At 35.8% G+C, this 26,935-nt stretch overlaps 2 protein-coding genes across 2 annotated transcripts; both read left to right on the top strand.

The window, feature by feature from the left end:
• The first annotated feature begins 650 nt into the window (after positions 1-650).
• Positions 651-10,567, top strand: LOC117323314. Its single transcript, XM_033878453.1, has 3 exons — positions 651-937; positions 6,142-6,285; positions 9,142-10,567. The coding sequence occupies exons 1-3, from the start codon at positions 715-717 to the stop codon at positions 9,495-9,497; spliced, it is 723 nt and encodes a 240-aa protein (XP_033734344.1). The 5' UTR covers positions 651-714; the 3' UTR covers positions 9,498-10,567.
• A 4,755-nt stretch (positions 10,568-15,322) lies between these two features.
• LOC117323315 lies at positions 15,323-25,797 on the top strand. The gene is made up of 3 exons (XM_033878455.1): positions 15,323-15,592; positions 16,635-16,778; positions 24,096-25,797. The coding sequence occupies exons 1-3, from the start codon at positions 15,364-15,366 to the stop codon at positions 24,503-24,505; spliced, it is 783 nt and encodes a 260-aa protein (XP_033734346.1). The 5' UTR covers positions 15,323-15,363; the 3' UTR covers positions 24,506-25,797.
• The last annotated feature ends 1,138 nt before the right edge of the window (positions 25,798-26,935 follow it).

Raw genomic sequence — 26,935 nt, forward strand, 5'->3', positions numbered from 1 at the left:
TCAATGATAACCACGTTTCACGACCCTTTTCTAATACCTCACACTATACTTTATTTGCATATAATTACATAATAAGATATGTTGTGCTGTAGTAAACCGGGCGTTAAAGCTTTTAAACATTTTTTTTCTGTTGACCGCCCAATCATTCGCCGCCTTCTGCAAGGTGACTCAAGTTAAATCATAGCGTTGGAAGCAAGGTTGAGGCGGCCTTTATGGATAAATCATAGTTGTTTCTTTGAATAAATCGAATACATTTCCGTACTGTATTGTGGGTATATATAGATCTACGGAGCTATCTGTCTCGTAAATACACATGAACTTAGTAGATTAAAGATTGTAATCTTAATCCGTACTAACCTATGAAAGATCAGTTCAAACCTTATTTTTTCACACGTATTGTTTTCCCCAGAGATATATCATTCTTACAAAGCTTACAAAGGAATCTATTGTTGCATAAATACGTCATCAACCTATTGATGTTTAAGATTCAACCAGAAGTTTGAAATAATGATATATAGCCTTTTATGTGTTTAATATCAGGAAAAATCTCAAAAACGAAAGTATCAAGTTACAGTTCTGAGAAAATTAACACCTTGAAAACAACTAGATAATTATTTGGTCACGTTGTATTGCCTATCCTAGATACCAGCACATTAACGTGGTGACGTCACGCTTGACTACAGCACATGTTACAGGACATTCTCAGGTTATAACATGGCGTCTTTAGCAGTAATTTGTGGCGGTTTTATAGCTTTAGTTTTGTTCATTTTTCAGACGATTGGGGTAGCAACACATCACTGGTATGTAGTTGAATTATTGGCTGGGACAAGCAAAATTACCATCGGTCTTTTTAAGATATGTGTTGAAAGCAGTCTCCTCGACATCAACCTGTGCTACACATACAGTGACTATTCCACCACACAGGATCTTTTGAATAGTAAGTTACCCTGTTTCATTTAGCCTACATAGTTATGCTTATTAGGATCGCTTGAAAATTATAGGCCTAGATGTGCTTAGATAGAAAGAGAAAAACAAAATACAAAAATACGTTACTGTTGAAAAATTTCAATGCAAAGAACTCGATTGTGATTGGACATTATTGTTTCATTGGGAAGAAAATTGAGGAGTTGGGGCTATTATTGACCCATAACCCTCCAAAATTTATCATGACCTGTAAACAACACAGGTAAAAAAAAAATCATTTTCACTGCACACATTTATTAAGTCTATGGTAAGGGTAAACTGAACGTTGAGAATGAAGTTAAATCCCTTCAGCCTTTTAATGCGTTTTATATTGAACCGAACGTAACTTATAGCAAGCAATAGGGGAAAATGACATTACATATTGCGTCAATTCGCGTATAAACATTTACATTAGATCTAGTCTATCCCCATACATTATGATTTAGCGGCATGTGTGTGAAAATGTCCACTTCTCGTGTGATAACCGATTACATTTGTGCATAATAGCCAAATAAACGTAATCCTACATTACACATTTCATTAAAACGTTTGCATCACTAATTGGTAAAATTATTGATAATGAATGACATTAGTTCGTTTTATCCAAAATTACACCTGCAACTTAATTCGAATATGGTGCGTAGGCACGATAATGTAATGAATAATTATATGAATTTATATTTTATGTAGACACACATTTTCGTACGATGCAGTTTTAACCACTGTTCGCTATATTCATGATATACTTAGCTATTATTAACTTTAAGAATCTAAATAATTCAAATAAGCCTTTACATATACAATAATTAGATGTATATTACAACAATTGAAAAATAAGTTATATATCAACATCTGCTAATCACTCTTGTCGGCCTTGATGGTCTGGCAGATGATCCCCATTCCCTTTTCATGCCAGATCGGGAAATCGAATCCCGTCACCTGGGTAAATTACGACTGTATTACCAACTACGCCACTCGACTGTAATTATAAATGTATAAGGATACATGTCCTTGTCGCATAAGCATTGTAAATATCGAAGACAATATTAATCAAACAATCACAGATAAAATATCACGGTAAATTCACGAAGTGCTACATGTTTTGTGCCACATGCATTTATATTTAAGAACATTTTCACGAAACGTTTAAAAATAGAATCAAATACGTATTTTTTTTTTTTTTTTATAATTTACTTTTTATTGAGTGTTTTTATCAAAAAATGTACAATACATAACTTTCTCACACACACACACACACACACACACACACACACACACACACACACCCACACACACACACACACACACACACACACACACACACACACATATGTCCCACTCAAACATTAAATGCAGAGAAAACTAAATAATTAAGATTTCTGTACTGTAAATACATTGCATCAATTACACTCACAATTTACACATGTATAATTTCTTTACTACAATTTGTTTATATATTTCACCATCACATACACACACATACACACACCCTCCCATGCATACCCTCATATACCCGCTTCCTCACATGAATAAACACTCTCACATACATACACACCCTTATATACATATACATGTACACCCTTACACACATGTACACCCTGACTAACACATTATACATTTGAATAGTATGCTAGGAAACATCAATGTTTACATGTATATGGACAAGTAGCGGAATAAATGAGATAAAAAAAAACCAAATATTTCAAAAGCCTTTATTGAATCAAATACGTATTGGTCAGGCATTGAACTAACATTTCTTTTCAAAATTATCTATTAAAATTACCAGAAAAAAAAGACGAATTATATTTCCTTACCCGACGCCAGACCAACAGAAAAAATCGATAAAATGTCAGAATAATTTGGACTATCTGACAAATATTAATGTGTCAAAATATATGTGTTCGTCAATGAGCTTGGCTGACATGCATTATTCAGTCAGAAGATTAATACCTGTTAATTTGCATATGTAAAGGGAATGAACGGTGTTTTTATTGCGTTTACGGTGGTATGAACGCAATTCGATTCAGACATATTCCATATAGCGTGTCATTTCCGTAATCTTCATTTTAGTTTTTGACAAACGACTCACTTGACATTTATTACGTTTTTGTACATAAATCCTCGGGTAACAAGAGTAAGCGCTAAAATTGCGTTGATCAGTCCTTTGAAAATGGCGTTCCAGTAATCTCACAAAGAGACGACGTCATGATTATGTTACCGATTCCCGTGTTTATTAATCTGCTGAACTTTTTTTTACTGCGTTTACAAAGCTGAAGAAGGGGGATATGTAAATCTAGATCTTACTGGTCATTTTCGTTTGTCTTTATCTGGTTTCTCGTGGGAGCATTCGATTCACTTTGAACAATGCTCGTTTTGCACATATAGCTTTGTGTCGAAAATGTATTTTAACTGTTCAAAAGGCCTTTGTATTTAAATATTGCAATGTTTATCAATCACGATAACAAAAACAACAAAAAAATATCATCATGTATCGACATGTTATTGCATAATGCCTGCGACACCGGCCAGCGCGCCCGGTAATCCATCGTGGAACGAGTTATTACAAGCCAATTTAAATGCACATTATGCAAATATTCCGTACTTATTCAAACAGTGTTTTTTTTTTTAAATATCAACACCGATATCGACACTGGCCCAGACGTCAACGTTTGGAAGATATCTTGAGATTTAAACTTAACAAATGTTTATCATGTTTAAATTCTATTCATATTTTTTCAGGATTTGATATTCGCAAACACAGTGTGCTTGATACACGGGGATTTGACACAAATTCAAATATCATATATGCGATTGTGTATGCGTGCGTGTGTGATACACACGATACATATGTTCAGAGGGCCCGGAATCTCCATATACGTGAGAGGAAGATGACTGTACTGAAGAACATTGTGTCTTCCAGTACTTACAGTACCGACAGACAATTTGACATTAGGCAGAGGCTAAGAAATACGAAATTTATTTCATATCATAATACATGACACATTATATTGAAACGAAATAGCCAAAAAAATAGAAAAGGAGTGTTTTTACACAATTTACGTAAGTCTGGTAAATGTGCGCGTGATTGAGACATTTGTCTTAATCACGACGAAAATAATTATGTTTTTGTACTCTTGAAATCAATCTGATTGTTATCAGATTAATAATCATATTGTTACCTATTATGTTTAATGAAAAAAAATTCCACCTTTGTCCAAAAACGTCTCTGGATAGTACAGCTACTCCGTGCGTGTTTTGTGACAATTTCAGAAGACACACGTCTACTTGGGTAACTAATTATGATGCATATTTATATACAAATGTAACATGGATGCGGATACGTTTATACCTTTTATTTTATTAGAATAGTATACACTATACCTTGCACCACGTGCATCCCGTACCAAATATCGTGTTTCCCGTACCAAATATCGTGTATCCCGTACCAAATATCGTGTATCCCATGTATCAGTTCCCCGTACTGAGTACCGTGTATTCCGTACCGTGTAAACCGTACCGTATATTACACAAACATGTTTGTACACAGCTACTTATGTACGTTACCAAACGAAAAAGTGATGTATATACATTTGTATATGTTTCGGTTTTTTTCCTTCTTGGTCAGAAGGTGTGGATACATCTTTTCATGACAATACAAATGCAAATGGAAAATTTCTGCCATTTTATTCAGCTGATCGAAGTCCGTATCATAATCTGTTGTCCGTGTCAGGCAATGTGGGATAATTCTGATAGCAAATCCAGTTATATCTGTGTTTTACAAGCCTATAAATCGCTACTATGGTTCAATTTAAGAGAAGCAACTTGATAAATTGTTAGTATGTATCATTTCTAACCTTGTGTTGATAAGCAATTTTCTTAAGCTGTGTGTACATTTTGACAAACCATTCTTTTATTAACGTATATGGATGTTGAATCTAATTCTCGCTCGAACAACTTTTAAATCAGATAGAAACTTGTTAATAATTTGTTAAAAGTAAACCTTTAAGTAGACATTGAATACCCCGGCCGACAAACAATTTGGATACAAATCACATTATACCAGCCCTTTGTTATAATGCAGTCTAACAGTTTAAGGATAATCTGCGAGTATCTGTACAAAACACACTCGACATTTCACCACAATCAATTATTACTGGCGATTTTAATCAAGACTTGCCCACTGTTGCACAAAACAATATTTTCTTGGACATACTTAGTTCTTTTAGTTTAACAGATATATTAATCGATCTAACACGTACAGGTCAGACAAGATCCAGCTTACTTGATTCAATTTTCCTAAGTGAAACATTATCCTTCTATTACCTCTACCTTTTGTAAAAAATCTATCAAAGGGCCGATTTCGTGCAGGTGAATAATTTGCATTTGCAACGAGTCTTATTTGGTGGAAAATGCTTAGAAAACGTTTTCTGAAATAATTCTTTTAGAATTGGCTACAATGTGTACACCTACTAAAGAAGTTATTATCCGACCAAATTACAAACCTTGGGTGAATTGCGAATTGAAAAGAAAAGAATTCGTAAAAGGCAGCTAGAAAATCGATCCGCTTTCAAGATATTCACATATTCAAGACAGCGTAATGAGATATATAATGTGAAAAAATATGGTCGTTGAATTTCTTTGAAAATGTCTATGGTATCATTGATAATTATTTTTCTTCGTTCTTATTGCAGATACACCAGTCTTTATCAGCTCTAATTAATCAAGCAACTGAAACTATTACTACTAGTGATTGAGACATATCCAACTTATTTAATAAATAATGTTGTATCATAACTTGTACTGACGAACGTAATACTCAAGTTCCAGTTATTGCGCATACATCTAATGATGGTTTAGATTCATTTAGATTAAACTTATGCAAATATTGAAGCTCCGCAAAGCCTCGGTTCATGACGAATTGAGTCATCAAATGTTAAAGAATTTATGCCATTTTATTTGTAAACCTCTATAGATACTTTATATGTCACTGTGTATCGGTAGTTATCCAAATCTAAGGTGATACACATTCTCCTTCAAATTACTGACCAATATCTTCTCTGAACGTGTATTTTTAAACATATCGAAAATTCATTGTTTTATAAATATCAATCTTGTTTTCTGCCGGGAAATTCAACGAATTTGTAGTAAATTCGATGACATATTTTCATCTGGTTGTAGTTCACTACTATGCGATTGGGGGACTAAGTGTCATTGGCTGTATCCTCCTCTTCACCACTATGATCGTCGCAATCGTCGGCTGTGCCAGCACAAGACCAGGACGTCCGACTGTCCAAAACCTGTCTGGTATCTGGTTTTGTTCTTGTAAGTATACCGACCAGTACCAGGCTGACATACCATACGTGTATGAGGGGCTACGTTTTAAATGGCTAAATCTGTGTAAAAAAACAAAAAGTCTTAGTGGAAAATTTAGAAACCCTTCTGGTGTCAAAAAACGTTATTGACAGGTTTAGGAAATCCTCAATACCACTTCTTTTTCACAATGTATATCTCAAAAGACATTTTAAATATTATTTTATGTGCATAACTTGTAATGTTTACCACTGAATGTTATCTAATATCAATATTAACTACTTCTGCTTTTCGATGCCAAGTTGTTTCTTTCTATTGGTGATATCGTGAAACATAAACTGTAAGCTAATATCAAGTATCAAAAGTTATTTGCAGATGACATCTCCGTGTACCCCTAAGAATGGTGCAGGGATTTGAATAACGCAATTAGTGATATTCACAAATATTCAGCAAAATAGTTTTAGGTTTTTAAGCGTATTAAAACTTAAACTAAAAGTTATAAAACTTGGCCTGATCCTATGAAAATGGTGATTATTTGTATTACCTTTATCGGATCTTAGATATCACCAAAATAGACAAGTATGCAAATTTTATCTGTGATAATCCTACTAAGGACCCGTTACAGCTCTTCAATCAGGGGTATTGTTGAAACGATATCTCGATACAGACTCCCGTAAGAGCAATGAGGAAAACGTCCAACATTTACACATTTCCAATAAAATAGTCAATATCCTCTTGAAAAGTTGAAAAAAAAAATCATCTGAGGTACAGACATGGAGATTGAAGAAGCTCTCCTAGAGTACAGATAATTACAAACAAGCCACAGAAAGGTACACCGCAATCAGTGATTAAATGTTAGCAAATTTGTGCGACTCCGACTTTTAGACCTTGTTTTCTTGATAATGCCGTCAAAACATAAAAACACCGTAGCAAATTAAAAAGATGTGCTGTGACATGTTGTCACACCCAGTCGACAATATGTTTTGTATTGTGGATTATATCAGCCGGTAATTTCAACGCTCACGTTTTGTAACTTTAGAAGTTTAAATGGCATCTACTCAAGAATGAGGGTAACGGACTCTTACAACGTTCTGGTATCATTCTATAGCGAAGCCGGAAGTATAGGTAACCGCTGAACACGTTATCAAGATGGGTTATCTTGTTTACATTACTCAATGGCCTTGTGTACAGGGCAGTACTTCATGTCACGAGTGTATTTTGCCCTATAAAGAATTTCCACGCAGAAAACAAACAAACTTCATTACGAAGATTAGTGTTCCGGATTCTGACACATAAAAGCGCATTTCCGTCTAACAATACTTTTAATTTTTAATGTGGTATTTTGACAAACTCAAAAAAAAACTTACACTACAGCTGGTAATTGTATTCCCATTGTTAACTTACTCCGGTAGTGTTTTTACATTGGGCGAGTTCCTCCCCCCCCCCCCCCCCCCCCCTTAGTTTATTGGTGAGTGGTTAGGTGTCCGATGTATGTTCATTTTCCATTGTTATGTTTATTTTAAGGTCTTTGTTGCGGTTTAAGGGCGTCTTTTCATTCCTTCGACTTCTCCACAACAGTGTTGAAACTAGATGTGTATAGTCAGATGTAAAAAAAAGTTATACCTAGAATTCCTGTGACTAGGAAACAGACATTTGACAGACAGTCAGGCATGGCTATAGGTGTGATATAATAATTCGTTTAAAAGTTCGAGAAAAAGAAAGTGAAAGTACAAATTAAAATAAATAAAATTCAAATCAGTTTGAAATAAGCGTTTCAAAATTTGTATCACCTAATCAACAAATCAACATTGATTTAGCTATTTTGAAACAGATATAGCTTAGGTTACTCGAAAATAGATTTTAGAGGATAAAAATACGAAGATGCTTAAAGAACGAGAAAAATGTCATTCACAAATTTGAATAATACGATAAAGGGACCACGATAGCTCAGGCGGTTATAGCGTTGGCCTGGTTCTCTCACAATTCCACCAAAGGGATTCAGCCAAAACCTCCCTAAAATGATCCTGATATGATTGTGACCATGTCTCGTTATTTTCCGGCTCTATCTTAAATCTTAAGATGGCCGTCTTTTTAAATACATTTCAAACTACTCATATTCTGTCAGTGGGATTCAGCTCAATTTTTTCTGAAATGATCCTGACATGGTTTTGACGAAGTGTTGTTATTTTTTTGGTCGCTCCAAAATCCAAAATTGATGCACTTTTTCATTGATTCAAGATTACCCATTGAAACATGGTATTAGGCGGTTGCAATTTGCGAAAATTTCTAACACTGTTAATGTTGTTCCATTTACCAGTAACGTGACCTTACTTGATGTGGGAGTGATCTGAAAGGGCAGTCGTAATGGAGAAAGCAATGTGTACTTACACTGTAAAGGTTTATTTAGCACATACAACATTTTAAACTGGGTAATAAAGACAGGAAAATACTTGTGTTGAAATTAAGATGCTTACATAATGACCATGTAATGGTCCTAGCCAAGAGTTGTTGTGGCTCAGGTTGATCAGACATCAAAGATGGCCACCATGGTCAATAGTATTACTGTACTTACGAGTAGACAGATGACCGTTAAGGGCCATGGGCCTCTTGTTATCTATTGAACTTATGTGTATTTTCTCATTATTTCATTTTATTTCACGACGTTAGCATTTTGACCTCATTACGGAATTGAATGGAGTCCGGGACAAAAGGTAGTCCATATTTAAGACGTTTATACAAATGAAAGACAAGATAGCTTACTTTTTTAAATAGCCAACAAAAACATTTTCCTGTTAAAACGCAGAAAGACAAAGATACACGTATTTGTTTAGTAACGTATTATAATATGTATATTTGTTTCTACAACAGCTGGATGTACTATTGCCGCTGTCGTCTGGTTTTACGTCACCCAATACAACAACTCGAAGACACTGCTGTCCTTGACCTCTCTTGTGGAGGTCAGTCTTGGCTATTCCTTCTACCTTGTGGCTATAGCTGGCGCAGGCACACTTATTGCCGCCATTACTTTGTGCGTTGTCGCAAATAACATGGATGTTCCTCAGACCGCTGTTGCCCCTGTTGTAGCCCAAGCGGGACCACAGGTTATTGTGATGCACACGGGAGTTCAACAGCAGGGTCCTGCTGGCTATCCACAGCCTGGCTACACTCAACCGGGATATACACAGCCGGGTTATGCACCACAGGGATACGGTTATGCGGGGTAACCAACTGCCAACCCACCGCTTACACTGATGGGAATATTTGTTTAAATCCTAACTTCCGTCCAATAGTTGCTTGAATAAATGTTCGAATATATGGAACTTTCAAGTGTTGTAAAATTATATTTAGAGATTTTTGCGTTCAGACTCTTCATGTATTTTCATGTTTTCAATAATTACTGCACTCTTCCAATCAAGTATAAGAAACGTTTACGGATGCTTATAATGATAAAAAATCAATGAAATTGTCATATGCAAGAAAATTTCAACTTTTAGAGTACGTTTTGATTGCAGAATATGATCGTCAGAACAAATGCTTATGTACGTTACATGTTTACATATTTTCCTCCTACCAAAACCGGTAGATAAACGAGGCAATTTATTTTCTATGAATAATTATATTATCTACAAACAAATTTAGCATGGTTATTTTAAATTTATAACGAGGACATCTCGCCAGTTTTGGATTGTTTTCTAAAATGTACGGTTTTGATCCATATAGGTTCTCTAAATTATATCGAACTGTTCTCAAACATTTTTTGATGTGCATTGTAAACACTGACATGTTATGTTCCTCATAGCTGGTATCTACACCAGCCATATGAAAATATTTCATTTCAATAGTGGATACCCACGGTAAGGAAAAACTTTATCTAAATGTAGACTCTTAAAGCGACTGTAACTGTGTATTCATTAAAAAGGATTTCTTCCTATAAAGGTAAAATTCGGAGAATAAGATATAGTGATACACCAGTCTATACAACATAAAATACTATTGAATTGTTATGTGTGTGTGAACTGTTTTTATGTATTTACAAAACACGGTTGCGAATACTTTAAGTTTTTTCAATCAAGAGAAAGTCTTAGTTTCAAGGATATTTGAAAAAAATATATTAAGTCTGATAATTTTTTGAACAGTGTTTTTTACAGCTAGAGTCGCTTTTATATATTGTTCCAGTCGGTGATGTATTTGGTTCAAATTTATATCGAGTATGCGGCAGTTTGTAATCTATGTTTTTTTTAATATTGTTTTATTGTATACTGTGATATATTTTCATTAAATATTAACATTGATATTTTTGTGTTTTTTCATTAATGGATTTCGCATGATGAGAGGGGTTCAAGTTCCAGGAGTAATTGTCGAGTTGATATCGCATGTTAATTTATCAAAAATAAATAAACAAATAAAGATAAGAAAATAAATTTCTAAAAAAAAAGAAAAGAAAAAGAGAGAGAGACGCCTTAAATCGCGTCTTTAACCCGCCTCTTCCTCATAATAAATTGGTAAACACCTGTATCTATAGTTGACGCCCTTTGATTGCTGTGTGTGCAGTTATTGACGCCCTTTGATTGTTGTGAGGGCAGTTATTGACGTCCTTTATCATGCGGGCAGTAAGTGAAGCACCTTGGCTAAATAAACACCGTGGCCATTACTTTCAACTTTGTGTTTGTTCATTTTAATAAATAACAAAGAAATGAATACTTGTATCATATTTCGTGAGTCTTGTTGTCTTCCACTAGGACCACCTAATAATGATGCAAGATTATATACAATATACATTCTACTCTCGTTTTTATTAAAGTTTAACCTATATTTCAACCATAACATTTCCTTCTCTTGTTTTACCCACTTAATTTCGCATGCATGTACATGTTTGCCAGTAGCATCGTTTTAAGTATAGACGAGTTATCTATCTTTACGGTCCCCATCGGTCCCGATCTCAGTGAGGGATAGCTGAGCTCTCCGATGCTACTCTTGATCGAATCGAGTACATGTAAGTCAATTACTAATTCAATGAAAACAAAGCCGTTAAATGGAAGCAATATATCCTACGACCAATTTTATCATAAACCCTTTTTTAATCAGTACGTCAGATAATTTCTCTTGTGCGAGGGGAACCGTAAAGCGAGACAAAGGTGTTACTTTTCCGTTCAGATGGGAATTTAGCTTAACTTCTCTAAGTACATGTGCTGTCGTACCAAAACCTGCAATATTTATGTCTATAAGTGGCCATCCAAATACACACATAACATATTCAGAGTTAACCGCACAGTTAACCGCTAACTGGTCTTTATTTAATAAATCTTATAAATCTTACAATGCTGGATATTTGAGCTTAACAAGGATTTGAGCTTAGTACGTGTGCTGTCATAACCAAATATGGAATATTCTTATGTGGCATTTCAAACACATATTACAGCTTCCTAAATTCCATTCCTCCTTTTAGAAGCGAAGACACATGTGACATGTCCTTGTTAAGATATCGTGTTTCAATAAATGCAGTAGGATATGTAACATAATACAACAATAAATCCCCAGAAAGCAGTAGGCCCTAAATAACAGATTTATATGTAATTACACGGACAAAAAGTATCAATATCATCCTACAGACATACAAAATCCCAACATAACTTGACGATAAAACATCAAAGATTAACCACAATTTGACTGAGACATAAATCTTTGCTCTAATATTTATTTATGCAGCATCGCCGTTCGTACCCCCATATTTACACTCGGAAGCTTATACTGTATGATTGATCTAATGTGCTTTGAATAGCTATTTCTTTATGATTTGATATTTTTACTTTTGAAGTGAAAATAAGATAGAGGAATGGTTCTAACGTTGTGAATACTTCAGCTTATCTCACAACATTATTACCAATAAGTCTAGATGGTGGCTAATTAACAATGACAGATAGAATTCGTCGTTTCAGACATCTAAAAAGGAGTGCATGGCTATTGACTTTTGAGGATAATATGTAGATATGTATAGTAGATTACCGTTCAAAATATCTGTGTCATCTAGCATAGCAACTAAAGCAACTAATGACCTTTTTTCTGAGATGGGCCTGGAGGGGATTAGCTACGAGAGTTGATTGATATGTTGTGAGTCTCATATTAAAGGATTTGAGTTTTGCCAGCAGTGTTTAAGAGCCTCAATGCCACTTTTATATAACTCCTTTTCTTGGCTGTTAAGAAAGTCATCCACTGAATGTATGACGTCATCACCACACTGAAAGTGGGTGCCTGTCTGTTTTCTGTTTTGGAAATAGTGAGAGATCAGGTGAATAAGGCGGATGCTCAATCAATTTAAAACCACAATCGTAAATGGCAGCCATGGCAATGGCAGACTTGTGAACAGGAGCATTGTCCTGATGGAATACCACACCTTTATCGAGCTTTCCGCGGCGCTTAAGTTTAATATTTTCACGTTACTACCTCAGAAGTGAAGCATAGTATGTGCCTTTGATTGTTTCTTCCTTTTGGAAATAATCTATACAGTCTGCATTTCAGAAAACCCAGGCAATAACCTTCCTCGCTGATGGAACAGTCGCTTCCTTTTTTGGCGGGGGAGTGGCAGGGTGCTTCCATTGTTTCGATTGTTGTTTGGCCTCAGGGGTAAAATGGTGTACTCTTGTTTCATACATAATGATAAATCTCTGAAAAAATTGGCAGGATCTTCCTCAAAAAGACATAAAAAATAATATAATATAAATGACCAAATGATACCAGTCCTTGGATACACGGCCCTTTATAGTAAGAGGACTTAAAAAGAACATCCTTTAGTAACTATGTTATCAATCAACTCCACACAGAAATTAGTGTATATCATCCCGGCAAAAAGTTTAAAAGATTTTGAAATAGAAAATATCACGAGAAAACCTTCGAGATATGATAAAAATTGTACCTTTCCTAAGACGGTTCTGGTTGGATATAGCAAGAGACGGGACATATAATGGGATACATTTCTGATGTTTTCAAAACAGAAACGACAATGTGTACTCCTGGCGTGGGACAGTAGGGATAGGAAAATTTTATATTAGATATATTGATGTAATATATATATATATCAAACATGTGATCAAAGGTTTATATTCATAAAAAGTACCAACACAGAAATGTATATATGACACAGGAATAAGTGTACATGATGCTGAGATGATTCCAAATGGTTCTTAAATAGAGACTTTAATTACAAAAATGTGAAATATCCTAGAAAAATGCACTTTTCTTTAGGACGTTGCTCGTTGAGGACACCTAGAACCAGGAAATGTTATATATTTGAGGTTATCACCCCAATCAACATTAAAAACAAGTGCATATCAACCCAAAAGAGATAAATTTTTGAAATAGAATTGCCACAGTATATCTCATACAAGTGTATTGTTGGTTAACAAATTACTGCAAACTTTAAATGTCAGTTCATGAGAACAGACCAATACGAACTCATGTTAAAGATCTCACTGACCAATGAAAGAGTCAACTACATTTGTTTGATCTGCTCTAAGAGAAAGATGGTTGGAGGAATACATAAGCATTAGTTACCCTTCTGTCGTATTAACTTTCTGACATATTCTGGCATATATTCAAGCACTGTCACTATCAGAAAGTGTTAATAGCCTCAATTCGCGAGATCTCCTATATACTGCCGTAAAAATCATTATCAACCTTCACGATTATAACATTTGATGATGCAATTGTGCTGACTGCGACTTGTTATTTCCCAAGCACTGTCTCACTGATGCTTTCACATCAGAGCGGAAATAAATATTTTATTATATCTCTATTTATGGCTTAAATCTTGAGGACAAATATGGTTACTTACAGTTTATATATTAATTATCTCATTTGAAAGATCCAATCACTAAAAGAAAGCATTTAAATAATTACTTACCAGGAAAGAAATTCTCAGTGCAGACCATGGCTGAGCTGACCTACCATATTACAGCATCGCGGTTTCGGTCAATACAAAACACAAATTAGTTATACGAAACGAATGCTAATAATTTAACGAAAGAAAAGCATTTCCGTTTTATTTCCCATATGGATATTTACATCCAGTTTTTTTTTATTAACATTTCTTTTTGTATCTCTTTAGTAAAGAGTTCTGATGTTCTTTCATCCAAATGCTGGAAGAGGAAAACAATCTGTCTAAGGTTTAACCATCACTAAATTTTGTCAAGGACATGCGCGTTATTCAATTTTCCTACAATCCTGTGAGAATAAGAGGACAAAAAAAATCTGTTGTTCGTGAATGTAGTCTTTGTTGATAAATCTATAATATTTCTGTAACTGATGATAATGTTCTTCAATCAAATGGAAGGGGCCGCGGTGGCCGTGTGCGTAAGGTGTCCCGACACTTTATCAGTAGCTCTCAACCTCTGGGTTGCGAGTTCGAAACCTACGTGGGGCAGTTGCCAGGTACTGACTGTAGGCCGGTGGTTTTTCTCCGGGTTCTCCGGCTTTCCTCCACCTCCAAATCCTGGCACGTCCTTAAATGACCCTGGCTGTTAATAGGACGTTTAACAAAATAAGCCAAACTAAACCAAATCAATCAAATGGTATTTAATGTCCACAAAACATATTGATATCCCATGTCTTCATTAAAAGAAACCCCAAAAAAGAACATCCCATTAGGTTGTAAAGAAAAACTTTCAAGTTTCATTGATTCAATCGGATACATTTGTTCGTGCTGCACTGGCGATAGATATAAATCCACCGATCTCTCTGTCTTGTCAATATCAACGAACTTTGTAGATTAAAGATTGTAATCTAAAGGTTAGTTAAAAACTTATTTTTCCACACGTATTATTTCCCCCAGATTTATTTAATTCACACACCGCTTGCAAAAGAAATCTAGTATTTCATAATCAGGCCATCACACATTTGACGTTTAAGGGCCAATCAAACGTTAAAATGATGTTTGATATAAGAAAACAAAATGAAAGTAAAAAAATTACAGTTCTAAGAAAAATAATTGATGATTATTTGGTCACGTGTTATTGCCTATTTTAAATACCAACACAATGACGCTCTGACGTCACGCTTGAGTGCAGCAGATGTTAAGGAACGTTGAGAAAGTTATTCATGGCGTCTCCAGCAGTAGTTTGTGGTGGTTTTATAGCTGTTGCTTTGTTCATTTTGCAGACGATTGGGGTGTCAACACATTACTGGTATGCAGTAGAAGTATTGGCCGGGGCAAGCAAGATTACCATCGGTCTGTTTAAGATATGTGTAGAAATCACCCTTCTCGGCATTAGCACCAGTCAGTGCTACACGTACAGTGACTATCCCACCACACGGACTCTTTTGGGTGGTAAGTTACCCTGTTTCATTTAGCCTACATAGTTATGCTTATTAGGATCGCTTGAAAAATGTTCTGTATAGGCCTAGTCATATGTGCTTAGATATAAGCAAACAAAAACAAATTACAACAAATATGTTATTGATTAATCATTCAAATGCAAAGAACTCGATTGAGATGGGACATTAATTGTTTCATTGGGGAAAAACTGAAGAGTTAGGGCTATTATGGACCCCTAACCCTCCAAATTTGTCGTGACCTGAATAAAACACAGGGCAAGAACGAATAATTTTTATTACATGCATGCATTTATTTAGTCTATTGTAAGGGTAAACTGAAAGTTGAGATTGAAGTTAAATCCCTTCAAACTTTTATCCCGTTTTGATTATATCGAGCCAAACGTACCTGATAGGCAGTAATAAGGAAATCTAACATTACACATTACGTTTGCATTACACATTGTAACTTAATTACCACGAGGTGCGTAGACACGATAATGAAATAAATACAAACTTGAATTTATATTTCATATAGCTAACAAATGTGATTCATTTTTCGCTATATTCGTCATATATTTAGCTTCTAAAGAATTCAGATATGCCTTTACATCTTCCCTTCCTAAAAATTGTAAGTTTCATGCAGTTTACAACAATTGCAAAACAGGTTATATATCAACTTTTATTAATCACTCTTGCTGGCCCTGGTGGTTCGACAGATGAAACGGAGGTTGTACATTTGTATTATTAATGTAAAATGACCTTGCATTTTTAAATCTATAAAATTAAAAGAGCCGATTTCATGAGTTGCATAATCTTATATTACAACACAACTGGAGTGAGTCTTTGCTAAATTGTTATTAAGTTGATATTGCTTGTGAGTACCTTTATATTTTTTTGCAATGTTAAAGCTCGTTTCTTTTGAAACTTTTAAAAATAACTTACTAATGTGAAAGATATTACCATATCCAACAGTCACTCGTTGTGTAACCTCTTTATCTGGTTTTCTGCCATAACATTCGATGATTTTTCATTCGCTTATTTTGATCTGGTTGTAGCTAACTACTATGCGATTGCCGGACTAAGTGTTGTTGGCTGTATCCTCCTTTTCTCCACTATCATCGTCGCTTTCGTTGGGTGTGTCAGAACAAGACCAGATCGTCCGACTGTCCGAAGCCTGTCCGGTATCTGGTTTGGTTCTTGTAAGTATATATCTGTCCAGTCGGGATATGTTCTGTACAGGTAAGTATATATCCACCCGGTCGGAATATGTTCTGTACAGGTAACTATATAACCGTCCGGTCGGAATATATTTTGTACAGGTAAGTATAAATCTGCCCGGTCGGAATATATTTTGTACAGGTAAGTATAAATCTGCCCGGCCGGAATATGTTTTGTACAGGTAAGTATATATCAACCCGGTCGTGGTATGTTCTGTACAGGTAAGTATATATCCGCCCGGTCGGAATATGTTCTGTACAGGTAAGTGTATATCAACCCGGTCGGATTGTGTTCTGTACAGGTAAGTATATATCCACCCGGTCGGAATATGTTCTGTACAGGTAAGTATATATCTGCCCGGCCGGCAAATGTTCTGTACAGGTAAGTATATATCCACCTGACCGGAATATGTTATGTACAGGTAAGTGTATATCCACCTGACCGGAATATGTTATGTACAGGTAAGTATATATCCACCCGGCCGGAATATGTTTTGTACCGGTAAATATATATCCAACCGCCCAGCACCTGGCTGACATACCATACGGGTATGTTGGGAAAAGCTATAAAAAGCTTAATATGTGTTTACAAATAAACAGCGTCAGTGAGAAATCTTGATATTAAATTCATTTTCGGAAATCCTAAATACCACCAGTTTTTCACCATGATTGTCTCCGATGACTTTTTAAAATACAATTTGCTGTGCACAACTTGTTATGGTTTCCACTGAATGTTATCTTATATCTATATAACTACCTCTGATTTTCGAGCCATTTCGTTTCTTCTTTTCATTGCTGATATCGTAAAATGTATACAAGCTAATGTTAAGTATCAAAAGTTATTGGCAGATGACACCTCTGTGTACCACTAAGAATAGACAGGGATGAAAAGAACAGTACTAGTGAAATTTCACAAATATTCAGCAGAATGGTTAATACATTTTAATCATATCAAAACTGAAAGAATTATTATAATATACCCTTATTCATCGACCCTTTTTCATAAACTTCACCGGCCTGATCCTTTAAAAAATAGTGAATGACTATATTACCCTGATCGGATCTCAGATATCATCACAATAGACATGCTATGCAACTTATATTTGATTCTAGATTACTTGTCTTGGCACTAGGTATATTGTTACACGATTTTGTCCTGTTTTGAATATGGTGATATAATCTGTAATAAGCCTACCAAAGATCAGTCTGACCTGTTAGACCCCTTCAATCAGAGGGGACCCTATTGTTAAAACGTTATCTCGATAAGGCTCCCTCTAGCGTAAAGACGGAAACGTCATACAATCCCATACAATGGCCAATGCCCCCTTGAAAATTTGCACAAAAAAGTTATTTCAAATTGTTTAAGTTCTTGATATGTTGTGTTATATATATATAAATTCGATGTTTGTATTCGAATGAAAGAAAGCTAATATTAAAGTCAAACATTTGGAAATAAAGTAGAATTATGGAGATTGAAACTCTCGTATGGTACAGAGACTTGACATTAATTACAAAAAAGCCTTAGATTAACAATTAACAGTCAAATGTTTATCAAACGTGTACGACTCCGCTTTGGACCTTGTTTATTGTAATGCTGTCAAAACATTCACGCACTGTAGTAAATTAAAAAAAGACGTATCTGACAAGTTGCCATACCCAGTCGAAAATGTGTTTTGTATTGTGAATTACGTCAGCCGTTAATTTCAAGGCCCATGTTTTGTAACTTTAGACGTTCCAATGCCTTTTAAACCTCCGTTCAGGTTCATGACCAGACTTCTAGTAAATATTATTTACTATTGAAATGATTTGTACAAACACGGTGTTTGCGAGATAAGCTATGGTTTTACCTGTGTTTCTTTTGAAAATGGGACACTCTTGTATTCACAAAGGCCTTCCAACTCTTCCTAATAACCAAATTGTTGGTTCATTTACAGCGAGAAGAAGAAGAAACTTAAAAAAATCTATCTCAAAACAGGTAACAGGTACGAAATTATACTTTTCTATGGATAACCATATGATATTTACAAAAGGTACTCCTAGGCTTGAATTCTAAAAATACCTTTTAGATTTTAATTTTCTGTGGTACATGTATCAAGGGTTTTGTGGTATTTATAATCAATTCTTGGGTAAAATATTGATAGCAGTACCTTTCAGACAAATGAATAAATTATCATGATGCTAGTTCCAGGAATGGCTCTGGATTTTTTTAAAAGGAAATAAATTTTGCCATTGGATTTGCTAATATTGCTAGTATAGGTGAAATACACAGATAGTATGCCTTTGGATTATAAAAGTGCAAGTAAACTGGGGTCAATTGCGGGTACAGTGTACATTTTCAATGGAATCTTATGTAACAACGTTTTCAGTTTCGTTAAATACCCAATGCAATAGCTCACCAGCAAAGCCTGTTTGGAAGCCAGTATGGTGTCTGCGGTCAAGCATGACGATGTTACAATAGCATCCACTGAGAGTGTTGTCTCAATAGTCCTGGGCATATACGGCCAGGTGTGTTACCGTATTCGCTTTTTACAGGTAAAATAAATCTGAACGGAGATTTTATGTCAGAAGTGTGGTCATGTACCTTAAAGAATGGCGAGGGAACCGAACTAGTATAGGTAACCACTGAACACGTTATCAAGACAGATCGTCTTGTCTATATACCTCAATGGCTTTATACACAAGGCAGTAGTTCGTGTCACGAGTGCATTTTGCCATATAGAGAATTTCCACTTAGAAATAAATCTGTATTACGAAGTTTCATGCTCTGGATTTTGACATAAAACGCGCATGACCGTCTAAAATATTTTTTACTTTTATCAAATGATATTTTGGGCGTCTCAAAATAAAAACTACCACAACAGCAAGCACTTATATTGTCATTGTTGTCTGTTTAGTCCGGTAGGGGTTTGGAATGGGCCGAATTCGTTCCTTCTCCCCTTATAGTTCATTGGTCAGTGCTTAGGTGTCCGATGTCTGTCTATTTTCCATTGGGAGTCTTTGTCATGATTATGTTGAAAATAGTCTGGTGTTAGATAGTTTATACCTAAAATCAAACACATTCCTTTTACCAGACAACAGACGTTTGGCAGGTATTCACGCACGACTGTAGGTGCGATATGATCATTTGTTTAAACTTTCGAGAAACCGAAAATAAAAGAATATTAGACAGCAATTTAATTTAATTCAGCTTGAAAAGAGTATTTCTGTCGGCTAAGATGTTTACCACCTACTCAACATATCAACATTGATCAATCATTCTAAAACTTAGATTTCAGAGAAAAAAACACGAAGATGCTATAACAAAGAGAAAATGTCAATCACAATATTGGAATAATAAAAGGGGTCACGATAGCTCAGTTGGTTGGAGCTTTGGCATAGTTTTGTCACAGTTTCAACAAAGGGATTGTCGTCCTGACTCCGGTCTTTTGTCGGCTGTCGACAGTGGATCTGCAGATTGCGGTAGGTTCAACCCGACAATCTGAACGACATTGCGGACTTAATATTTGTGAAAATTTGATACAAGTGGACAATCTATACATATTGGGGACTAGAATTATACTTACTAATCCTTTGGAATTTGACTTGGACTACATTTTCTTCTTTGTTGAAAACTGGATTCAATTTACCCAACCCGGCGTAGACTACTCGACAAACCCGGAAGTGATTGACCGCAACAAACAAACAAACACAGAATAAAAGATCTATCGAATAATCTTTATCAAACTTATCATAATTGAATGAAGAAACTATTTCAACAAAATACAACTCAATTTGATATTAGGTAATATTATAATTTATTACAAACTGCCCTTTCCCGACCGACCGGACCAGTCCTATGCGTGCCCGTGACAACGCTGTGAACATCGGCGTAAATAATGAAATTTTCTACCGCATTTTCTGACCGCCTTGTTCAATTTTCAATGCCTCTACAAGGAAGTACAGATACATTTTTTTTGGAATTAGCTAGATTATTGACTCTTTACTACGTATGAAAAATTTAATTCTGGTACTAGCATACGGAGGTTATCAAATATTGAGTTGAACATCAAAAATAACATCATCATAAAAGTTTCCCGCCTGTTTTTAGACGTCATGACGTCACAATTTTTCTCTCTATTTGCATATTTTGATAGGAAGTATACATGAAACAAATATCCTTATGAAATCATAAATTAACATTTTTGGGGGCCAATACACCTCATTATTGCCCCTGCTCCTTTGTCTGAAATGATCCTGACATAGTCTTGACCAAGTAATGTTATTTTTGGGTCGTTCTGAAATCCAAGATAACAGACATTACCGTAATCTTAAAAAATAAAATTTTATATGAAGTTCCATGAGTGAGATTCATGAATGTTGGTTAATATTGTTGTTCGTAAGTGTATTCACGCAAAGCACATTTTCTAATATTTTTGCAAGTTTACATTCCGTTTACGTCCTATTAATAACAGGTCCCGCGCAGTGCATTGCCGGATACTTGGTTGCATCTTGTGTATTTCAGTGTTTTTATTCGGCTGTCTACCATGGAAACGATGGAGTCAGTGGTTGTACCCAAATACTACCGGAAAACACCACAGATCGGCAAAAACGCCGTACTTGATCAATCGATTTCTATCAGAGAAGCGTTAAAATCAATCAATGGTCAGCATTATCGATGTCGATATTGATGTAAATTTTCATTTATTCAAAATTGCGCGTTCACAAAATGGATTCAGCTGTTGCATTTTCAAAGATTTCTAACGCTGTAATACAGAAAGAGATGTGTTCTTACAATGGAAAGGTTATATTGAGCATAACAAAATTGTAAACTTGGAAATTAAGACACGAAAATGATAAACCTGGTCATTCTGTTGTAATACCTGATGGTTCTGTTGTGAAACCTGGTGGTTCTGTTGTTACACCTGATGGTTCTGTTGGTATACCTGATAGTTCTGTTATAAAACCTGGTGGCTCTATTGTTATATCCGGTGGTTTTGTTGATAAACCTGGTGCTTCTGTTGATATACCTGGTGGTTCTATTGATATACCTGGTGGTTCTGTTGATATAACTGGTGGTACTGTTGATATACCTGGTGGTTCTGTTGTTACACCTGGTGGTTCTGTTGGTATACCTGATGGTTCTGTTGTAAAACCTGGTGGTTCTGTTGATATACCTGGTGCTTCTGTTGATCTACCTGGTGGTTCTATTGATATACCTGGTGGTTCTGTTGATATACCTGGTGGTACTGTTGATATACCTGGTGGTTCTGTTGTTACACCTGGTGGTTCTGTTGGTATACCTGATGGTTCTGTTGTAAAACCTGGTGGTTCTGTTGATATACCTGGTGCTTCTGTTGAGGTACCTGGAGGTACTGTTGATATACCTGGTGGTTCTTTTGATATACCTGATGGTTATGTTATACCTGGTGGTTCTGTTGGTTTACAGTACTGATGGTTATGTTATACATGATGGTTCTGTTGTTAAACCTGGTGGTTCTGTTGATATACCTGATGGTACTCTTGATATACCTGGTGTTTCTGTTGTTAAACCTGGTGGTTCTGTTGTTATACCTGGTGGTTCTGTTAAAATACCTAGTGGTTCTGTTGTTTTACCTAGTGGTTCTGTTGATATACCTGGTGGTTCTGTTGTTTTGCCTAGTGGTTCTGTTGATATACCTTGTGGTCATGTTATACCGGGTGGTTCTGTTGTTATACCTGGTGGTTCTGTTGTTTTGCCTAGTGGTTCTGTTGATATACCTTGTGGTTCTGTTGACATACCTGATGGTCATGTTATACCGGGTGGTTCTGTTGATATACCTGGTGATTCTGTTGAATTACAGTACTGATGGTTATGTTATACATGATGGTTCTGTTGTTATACCTGGTGGTTCTGTTATACCTGGTGGTTCTGTTGATATACCTGGTGGTTCTGTTATACCTGGTGGTTCTGTTGTTTTGCCTATTGGTTCTGTTGATAAACCTTGCGGTTCTGTTGTACCACCTGGTGGTTCTGTTGTTACACCTGATGGTTCTGTTGATATACCTGGTGGTTCTGTTGATTTACCTGGTGGTTCTGTTGTTACACCTGGTGGTTCTGTTGATAAACCTGGTGGTTCTGTTATACCTGGTGATTCTGTTGATATACCTGGTGGTTCTGTTGTTACACCTGGTGGTTCTGTTGATACACCTGGTGGTTCTGTTATACCTGGTGATTCTGTTGATATACCCGATGGTCATGTTATACCGGGTGGTTCTGTTGATATACCTGGTGATTCTGTTGAATTACAGTACTGATGGTTATGTTATACATGATGGTTCTGTTGTTAAACCTTGTGGCGCTATTGTTATACCTGGTGGTTCTTTTGATATACCTGGTGGTTCTGTTATACCTGGTGGTTCTGTTGTTTTGCCTAGTGGTTCTGTTGATAAACCTTGCGGTTCTGTTGTTACACCTGGTGGTTCTGTTGTTACACCTGGTGGTTCTGTTGATATACCTGGTGGTTCTGTTGATTTACCTGGTGGTTCTGTTGTTAAACCTTGCGGTTCTGTTGTTATACCTGGTGGTTCTGTTGTTTTGACTAGTGGTTCTGTTGATATACCTGGTGGTTCTGTTGATATACCTGGTGATTCTGTTGATATACCTGGTGGTTCTGTTGATAAACCTGGTGGTTCTGTTATACCTGGTGATTCTGTTGATATACCTGGTGGTTCTGTTGATATACCTGGTGGTTCTGTTATACCTGGTGATTCTGTTATACCTGGTGATTCTGTTGATATACCTGATGGTCATGTTATACCGGGTGGTTCTGTTGTTCTACCTGGTGATTCTGTTGAATTACAGTATTGATGGTTTTGTTATACCTGGTGGGTCTGTTATACCTGTTAGTTCTGTTGTTATACCTGTTATACTCAGACTTGCCTGAAATGACTCTGAGATGGTCCTTACCAATTTACTAAAATCGTTCGGGTTGATCAGAAATCTGAGATGGCCACCATGGCCAATGTACTTACTACTGATTATATACAAGGTGATCGATGACTATTGAGGCCCATGGGCCTCTTGTTAGCTGTTGAACTTATGATGTGGGTTTTTTCATTATTTCATTGTATTTCATGGTCTTGAAATTTTGCCTTCGCTCCAGAGTTGGATCTATGCCGTGATAAAATGGGCAGCCCAAACTTTCATACGTTTATATAAAAGACAGGATAGCATACTTTTCCAAATAACAGAGAAAACATTTTCCTGGAAAACGCAGAAAAACAAAGTACACGTATTTGTTTAGTAAATTATTATAATATGTATATTTGTTTCTCCAACAGCCGGATGTACTATTGCTGCTGTCGTCTGGTTTTACGTCACCCAATACAACAATTCGAAGACACTACTGTCCTTGACCTCTCTTGTAGAGGTCAGCCTTGGCTATTCCTTCTACCTTGTGGCTATAGCTGGCGGAAGCACACTTATTGCCGCCATTACTTTGTGCGTTGTCGCAAATAACATGGATGTTCCGCAGACCGCCACCCCTGCCGCAGCGGGACCACAGGTGTTTGTTATGCACGCAGGGGTTCAACAGCAGGGTCCCGCTGTCTATTCACAGCCTGGCTACAGTCAACCGGGAAATCCACAGCCTGGCTACGGTCAACCAGGAAATCCACAGCCAGGTTATGCACCAAACGGACCCGGTTATGCGGAACAGCCAATGGCCAACCCGCCGAAAACACTGATGTAAATGTTCTTTCAATCCGAACTTCCATCCAAAATTTAAAAACAAATGTTAGAATATATGGAACTTCCGAGTGTTGTCAAAGTTTATTTAGAGATTTTTCCGTTCGGACTTTTCGCATTATTTGGTGTTATCAATAATAACGACACTCTTGAAATCAAGACATGTGTACGTTCAGGCATGCGTATAATGAAAAATCAACAAATCCTTAAGAAGAAAATTTCATCTTTCAGAGTACGTTTGGATTGTAGAATATGATTGTCATAACAATGACAACTGCAAATATACGTTCCATGTTTATATATGTTCCTCCTACCAGAACTGGTAGATAAACTAGACAATTGTTGAACACTTACCCTATATTTATCCAGAATTTATTTACCTAAAAAGAAGAATTGTTAAGGCTAAACTAGTTTAGTTTGTTAATTTTAAACATACTGATATTTGGTAAGATCTTCTTTGGAGGCACCATATTGACTCATTAAAAAGTAGGTCACACAATCCCACTGCCGCCATGGCACCATACCTAAAAAGTTCGAAATCGACATAACTTGAAAACCGTTGAATGGACAGGGTTCATGCAATTATATAATTTGAAGAATATCTTTGGGCCTAACATTATGCGACACCATGTTTTTACAAAATATGTCTAATTCAAAAGCTCGCTAAGGGGTCAAGCTCGTCTATAAAAAAACCTTTTATTTTTCATTTTTTGAAAATTCTGAGTATGATGCAGTATGTCATTCCGATGAATTTGATGTCTTTAGTTTTTTGGTAATATTTGTTGCTAAAGTGGCACGCCATTTTGAATATTTCATTTAATATTTTGGGTGACTGAGATGACAGTGTACCAGGTTTGTTCAAATAATTGACGTTGACTTACATTCAAGTCCAAAGGAGTCAAATAGTCTGAAATATTTTAACGACTTCTTCTCAATAATCAAGAGGCAAGCATGCTGGGATGAATGGCTACTAGGATTGTTCAAATGAATAACCTTGACCTACTCTCAAGGTCACAGGGGTCAAATATGCTAAAATCTCGAACTGACTTTAAGGTTTTAAAGGTAATTTCTAATTTTGAAGTTTGTCAAAGGTCTGAAAAGCCCGTCAAATTGTGCATGACAAATTTTAGTAATATTTATTATTGACGCCCTTTTGTTTGATGTTTGGGCAGTTATAGACGTCCTTTTTCGTTAGCAGTAAATGAAACCCCTTTGGCTAAATAATCACCGTGACATTATTATCAACTTTGTGTTTGTTCGTTTTATTTGATAAGAAATAAATATATATTCATATTTCCTAAGTCTTGTTGTCTTCCACTAGGGCCGTCCAAATACAGGATGCAAGATTATATGCAATGTACATTTTACACTCGCTTCTATTATAGTTTACAATAGTTATATATTACAACAATTACATTTCCTTCTCTAGTTTTTACCAGTTATTTTCGCACCCATATACATGTTTGTCGGTAGCATCGTTTTAAGTATAGATGAGCTATCTGTCTTTACAGTCCTCATCGGTCCCGGTCTCAGTGAGGAACAACTGATCTCTCTGTACTAATCCTGATCAAATCGAGTAAGTCAAATACTAATTCATTTCATGGAGAGAATTTACATAGGCATAGCCTGTTATTCAATCCAATTGACTATATTCCATCATTTTTGTCAATAAAATTTGTTGAAATGAAATCAAATACTAATTCAATGAAAACAAAGCCGTTAAATGGAAGCAATATATTTTACGACCAATGTTGTCATTTATTTAATCAATACAACAAATAATTTTTGTCTCGTGTTCGACAGAAGCCGTGAAGCGAGACACAACACGTGTTTGGTGTTACGTTTCCGTTAAGCTGGGATTTTAGCTCAATATCAGATGATGAATCCCCGCACAGTTAACCGGTAACTGGTCTTAGTTAATTAATCGTACAATGCTAAATATTTGAGCTTAACACGGTTTGGGCATATTTTCTCCTAAGTACATGTGCTGTCATGTACATTCAGATTACAAACCGACTGTCGACCAGACATATCTCTCCGTTCCAATATTTATTTATTCAAAACTCGGCTTACACATTCCGCTCGGATGATTGGCCTAATGTCCCTTGAAAAGTTATTTCTATCATTTAATATTTGATTTAAAAAAAAACAACAAAAAACAAAGATGGACAGAGGAATGGTTCAACAATTCAAAACTGTTTACATACTTCAGCTTACCTCACAAAACGTTTAACATATAACACTAAATGATGGCTAATTAACAATGACCGATAAGATTCGTCGTTTGAGACATCTAAAAAGGAATGAACGGCTATTGACTTTTGAGGATAATATGTAGATATGTATGGTAAGTTATCATTCAAAATAACTCTGTTATTTAGCATAGTAACTAAAAAAACTAATGACCATTCATCTGAGATGCTCCTGGAGGGGG

This window comes from Pecten maximus, chromosome 3, assembly GCF_902652985.1.
Source record: "Pecten maximus chromosome 3, xPecMax1.1, whole genome shotgun sequence".
In the NCBI taxonomy this organism is placed as follows: domain Eukaryota; kingdom Metazoa; phylum Mollusca; class Bivalvia; order Pectinida; family Pectinidae; genus Pecten; species Pecten maximus.